The sequence below is a fragment of the Lipotes vexillifer genome, unplaced genomic scaffold (assembly GCF_000442215.2).
Source record: "Lipotes vexillifer unplaced genomic scaffold, Lipotes_vexillifer_v1.1 scaffold382, whole genome shotgun sequence".
Classification (NCBI taxonomy): Eukaryota; Metazoa; Chordata; class Mammalia; order Artiodactyla; family Lipotidae; genus Lipotes; species Lipotes vexillifer.
Window position 1 is genome coordinate 6,605,976 of NW_006780611.1, and position 5,913 is coordinate 6,611,888.

The 5,913-nt window shown below is 42.4% G+C and overlaps 1 protein-coding gene across 2 annotated transcripts in view; it reads left to right on the forward strand.

Annotated features, from left to right (window-relative positions):
* The window catches only part of ARFGAP3 (ARF GTPase activating protein 3), a 50,795-nt gene that overhangs the window by 10,580 nt on the left and 34,302 nt on the right, over positions 1-5,913 (forward strand). Inside the window, exons 3-5 of one of the 2 annotated variants that reach the window (XM_007453941.1) lie at positions 1,793-1,865; positions 4,222-4,353; positions 5,267-5,350. In XM_007453941.1, the coding sequence (XP_007454003.1) occupies positions 1,793-1,865; positions 4,222-4,353; positions 5,267-5,350 (289 nt within the window). The remainder of the gene's footprint in view (positions 1-1,792; positions 1,866-4,221; positions 4,354-5,266; positions 5,351-5,913) is intronic. The other variant, XM_007453942.1, reaches the window with a different exon arrangement.

The following is a 5,913-nucleotide window of genomic DNA, read 5'->3' on the forward strand; positions in this document are numbered from 1 at the left end:
AGCCATGGCCGCTGAGCCTGCGCGTCCAGAGCCTGTGCTCCGCAACGGGAGAGGCCACAACAGGGAGAGGACCGCGCACCGCAAAAAAAAAAAAAAAAAATTAAAGTCAGCCCACATTCAGGTACCTATTATGTGCCTGTGCTAGGAGTTGAGAGAAAAATGTGGGACACTCCTGTCCTCTGGAGGTTGCCGCTTATAACAATGTGACAGCTTCACCACGATGATGATAATGATGGTGGTGATGAGAATTTTAGCCCTGTGGTGTTTACCATGAGCCAGGCGCCTTTCAGATATTAGCTTATTTAATTTCTATGAGAGCAAAATGGACAATACTGTAATTATCCCTGCGTTACAGATGAGGAAAGTAAGGTGCAGAGAGGTTAAGTAATTTCTCCAAGGCCGTACAACTTGTAATGGCAGAGTTGAGATTTGCACTTTTCAGGCAGCCTCCAGAGACTGTGCTGTTAGCTGCCACCCTGTGACGAAGGGGGTGGGGATGGTACCTAACTCAACCTGAAAATGTGGTGACTAAGCAAGATCTTTCAGGGAAAGGATTTCAGAGCAAGATATATAACTTAGTCACCTTGCTTAGTAATCAAATTCTAAAAACAGATTTCTTTCTTTCTTTTTTTTTTTTTTTTTTTGCGGTATGCGGGCCTCTCACTGCTGTGGCCTCTCCCGTTGCGGAGCACAGGCTCCAGGCGTGCAGGCTCAGCGGCCATGGCCCACGGGCCCAGCCGCTCCGCGGCACGTGGGATCCCCCCCGGACCGGGACATGAACCCATGTCCCCTGCATCGGCAGGCGGACTCTCAACCACTGCGCCACCGGGGAAGCCCTAAAAAGAGATTTTTTTTGTCTTTATAAGAAATCTGTTTCTTATAAAGTATGGTTTAATTTTTACTTTTTATATATTACCGTGAATACGATTTGTCCTATGTATATGTAATAATGATATGTATTAGTATTCTTATTAATCTTATGGTAGCTTTTGGCTTCAAAATAACATCCTAGTATTTACGAAAGTTAGATGATACCAATAGGCAGAGAAATAAGAGAAATAGGAACGGCAGCATAGAAGACATTTTTTGGTGAATCTAAAGCTTCTTTTCTTTCTACCTTGCCCATTTTGTAAAGGGTGTTCAACCTATACCCATTTTAAAATGTCCACATTCCTTTCCAGTTAGTGTGGGTCAAGCTAGTGTTGAATATGAGTTAGCCTTGCCTTTTGCTCATGTCTGTGGATTCAGTAGAAAGATTTCTAATATTGTCGCGCGGTCATATCTTGCTTTACGGTGAATTATTTTTGTTAGGGACTACAATTATTGCCTTTTTCTTGCTCTGATTTGATCTTAGATTATAGATAAGTAGGGCATAAGGTGTCTGTGGGGGATAGGAGGCACTTGCAGTTTTCACTTAAGCAGCATTAAAACCTGAGTTTTCTCCGCTCCCTGGTGGTGGTGATGTTCTACTTGATGGTAAGACTGTGAGCACCCTCCAGGCTCCTGTTAGGTGTCACACTGGACAAACCGATAGCCAACCTGAAAAAAATCCAAACAGTACATCTATTTTTTGGAGCCTTGGCTTCTAGGAAGGGTGAGAGGGGCCAGGAGTGGCTTGTACCAAGTATTGTGCACCCTGGAGTCCTAGTGCCCTGGAAGCATGTGTCAATGTTAACACAAACTTAGAATTCTTCAGGATCCTGAAGAGCGAGGAAAGCTTATCCTCAAAAGTTTAGTGGCTTGATTATGGGGAAGAACAGTATTAACATTTAAGAATATTTTTTCCATTTAGATCTACAGAGTTGGATTCTAACTGGTCTTGGTTTCAATTGCGATGCATGCAAGTTGGAGGAAATGCTAATGCAGTAAGTTCATTTCAGACCTTGTCCTTTTCTTCTTGTATAAATATGTGTTGCACTAGTGAAGGAGTTCAACGTTTCCATGTAAGAGCTTGGGAGGCCCTGTCGGACCGCGGGAAGACACGGGCTTAGGAGCTGGACAACCCAGCTCGCTTGTTTATCCAGAAATCCATTAAAAACCTAATAAACACGAAGCCCTGGGCTAGGATACAGCGATGAAGAAGACAAATGAGACCCCGCCCTGGCAGGCAGAGACAGAGAGCAAGTAAAGCAGTAAATAAGCAAAGTAAAAGGTGGTAATAAGTGATTTGAAGAAAATTAAACCAGGAAGTGATGGCATAGAGGAATTGGGAGACTTCTTTATGATAATACAGTTCTTTAGTATCTGAGGGTGACTTTTGTACTCAGATGGAATGCTTCTAGCTTCTTTTACCTGAATTTTATTTAATTTATTAAATCTACGGATTAAAGAACCTGTTTTCCAAATCTTCAATTACAGTTTATAAATATCATGTGTCAATTTATAAACTTAGTAATTTCTGTGTAAAAAAATAACTTTTTAAGTGTTCAGTTAATTTATAATTTTAAAAGAGCAAATTTCCTTAACCCAATTTACAAACCTAGTTAAGGATCCTCACACATTTTAAACTTCATTTACAAATTCAATATATCTGATTTCTAAAACGCTAAACTGTCAGCCTTATAAATCTAGCCAGCAAAATCGTCCTTTATATAAAATACCATTGTGTTTTTATAATGGTATGCCAAAATGATATAGGTTGAGTAAATAGAATTCCCTTAGACATATGATTAAACATTCAAAGTATTGGAAATCAAATTTGTCTACATTTCAAATAAAAATTATGTCTAGCATCAATTAAATATTTAAAATTAAAACAGTAAATCTAAAATAGTAGTCTTCAAAATACCCAGATTCCCCTGGACCAGTGTATCTCAGCGTTTTTTCATTATTGTTCCTTAAGCAGGAAAATTGAATTAATAGATTAACTTATTTTAAATCTAAATTGGATTTAGTTTTCCCTAGTGAGAGAAATTAAATACTAAGGAATATGATTTTGTCAGGTAAGGGTGATCTTTGGAAGGCTACAAACCATTGTAATAACTAAGATTTTTTTTTTTCCACTTTCCAGGAAACCATTTTTGCCCCTGTTGAGAATGCGTGCCTTAAGTATTTCAAGCATGTTATTAGAAACCCATATACCCATTTTCATTATGTCCACAAACTTGTTCCTCAGCTTAATACTGTGAGTTTGATAGTATCTGTCCTTGTTACTAAACCTTCCTAGGCTGCAGAGTCCCCCACCAACTCCAGAGAGCAGCTTCCTCGTCTCAGCCAGCGGAGATGGGGCGGATGGGGTGAGGCAGGTCAGTCAGTGGTCCTTCAGCTCAAGCAGTGGGATTGGAACCATCCTGCTTGGGTTTGAGTGCCAGCTCTGCCCCTCGCTTGTCTGTGTGACGTTGGGCAAGTTGTTGAACCTCTCTGCTTCAGTTTCCCTGAGAGTCCGGCCACGAGGATTTGACGGGATGGTGCCCACAAAGGACCAGACAAGACCTGGTACATGTGGGTGCTCCGTACCGTTACTCATCCCATTGAGTTAATAAGAGGATCCCTCATGCAGGCTTTTAGAACACCTGCTTCAATTAAGATATGAATACTGTAATTCATGTCTGTACATAGATCAGAGGTGGTTGAAAGCAGTGTCCTCTGATTGTCTAAACATCTGTTTCATCACCTTGCCTATGCTGTGGTCTCCGCTGATTAAGAAATACTGCTCGACAAGGAGAAGGGTAGCGTGGCTCCTGACTTGTCAAAAATTCCAATGTAGGGAGCCCCCTGGTGGCCTAGTGGTTAGGATCCCGGGCTTTCACTGCTATGACCCGGGTTCAATCCCTGATCGGGGAACTGAGATCCCACACGCTGCACAGCAGAGCCAAAAAAAAAAAAAAAAATCATCTCGTATAGATACAAAGAAAAAAAGAAAAAAAAATTCCAGTTTAGCGAAATCTAAACTAAAGTGGATTCCTCAAATTAAAAGTAGTCCTGAATGGAAAGTGTCCCCGCAAATAACATTCAGGATGATGGAGGTGGCTTAGTGGAGCAAGGAAGGGCCAGATGTGAGGCACATCTCATGTCCACTTTTACCAGAATGTTAATGTTACATCTGTGGAAGGTATTATCCCTTTTACAAGGAAAAATTTTATAAAAAATTTTCATGCTTTAAATTATTTTGGTTTTCACTAGTATTTCCAAAAAAATCCTTCATTGCATGCAGTAACGTTTTTGATCACCATGTTAGATTTAATGCAGCGATGCTGTTAACCCACGTACTTTCCTTTGCAGTCTTCCTTTTTCCATCAACACGGGTGTGACACCAACGACACCAATGCCAAGTACAACAGTCGCACTGCCCAGCTTTATAGGGAGAGAATCAAGGTGGTGGCCTCCCAGGCAACCCGGAAGCATGGCACTGACGTAAGCACAGCGGGTTGTGTGGGGGGGTCTCCTTCAGAGGAACATTTGTTTCAGTAGAAAAAGTAGTTTTTACCCCAAACAGTAAAACTTGCTAGCCGGATTCTCTTACAAGGAAACAGCGTATAGTGGATTCTTATTATTCATGGTCCTGCTTGATAAGTTTGCTTTGAACACTGCACGAGAGTCCTGCAGCATCACCTTTGTCAGCTGATCAACACTAACCTTATTTTACCTGTGTTTCTGTTTAAAGACACCTTCTTTAGTGTACATTGTTGACTCACTGACACTGAGCTGGTGGCCAAGGGCATTGTGGCTCAAGCTGAATGACACTCAGCTAACTGCATCCCTGTGCTTGGGAACGTGAAGTGGCACTTCAGCACCATTGTAAACAATGGACCCACCAACAAAAAGCACAAAAATGTGGAAAGTGTGTCAGTAAACAGCCCGTAAAAGGGACCCGTGTTTACAGCAGGAGCCAAAACAAGGAAGCAGAGCGTCGCCTTGTTCCACCTCAGCTGGGAACGTGCACCTGGGGTGACAGATTCTCTGCTGCTCTGCGTGTGTCCATGCAAGACGGCAGATTTGGGGTCACAAGTCAATTGTAGCATGTAGACAAATTCGCAGACCACAAATGATGGGGGTTGACTGTACTTTGGAACCTGCACTTAGACGTGAAGCCCTGGCTCTTTCCTTTTCGGAAATGGCTTGGGGAGCTGGCAATTGTCTTCCACAGGGTTTGGTGGCAGAAGTTACTGGGTTGATGTGTTACTAAAATGTGCTCAGGGGCCCTGACTTTATAATAATGGAAAGTACAAATCTTTAGCAGACAGGCCTCCAGAAAGGGAGTGAAGAGCATTAAATAAACACTTTAAAGCAGGTGAAATGCTGAGCAGTGCATGTGTTTTTGTTCCAGCTGTGGCTTGATAGCTGTGTGGTTCCGCCTTTGTCCCCTCCACCAAAGGAGGAAGATTTTTTTGCCTCTCATGCTTCTCCTGAGGTATGTGTTACACTTCACATAATTTTCATGTGTGCTTCTAAGGCATAACTAAAGTTATCAACAGTAAAGTTATAAAGGGCATATATTTAAAATGTTTCAGTTAGGATATAGGCTAAGCTGCTGTTAGGATAAGCTGCTGTAGCAAACAGCCCTGAAATACAGTCAGGCCTGGAATAAGGTAGGAGTTAATTTCCCACCAGCAGTGCAGAGTAGGCCGTCCAGGGCTGACCAGGGTATGGATTTTGCTCTTCGCATTGTGTGGCTCCTACCTCAGGGTGCAGAGTGGCTGCTCCAGTTCATGACCTTTCCCAGCCAGCGGGAGGAGGACAAACATTCGGGAAAGCAAGTGCCCCATCCTTTTACAATCTAGAGGTAGCACACGTCACTTCTGCTCATAGCCTGCAGGCTAGAATTCAGTCCCATGCCCTATACCCAGCTTCGAGGGAGGCTTGAGGATGTCTTACTAGGGGTCTCCCCAGTGCAGTTCAGAGCTTTGGAACTGACAAAGAATGAAGACAGTTTTTTGTTGTTGTTGTTGTTTTTTTAACCCAGATTTTAAGAGC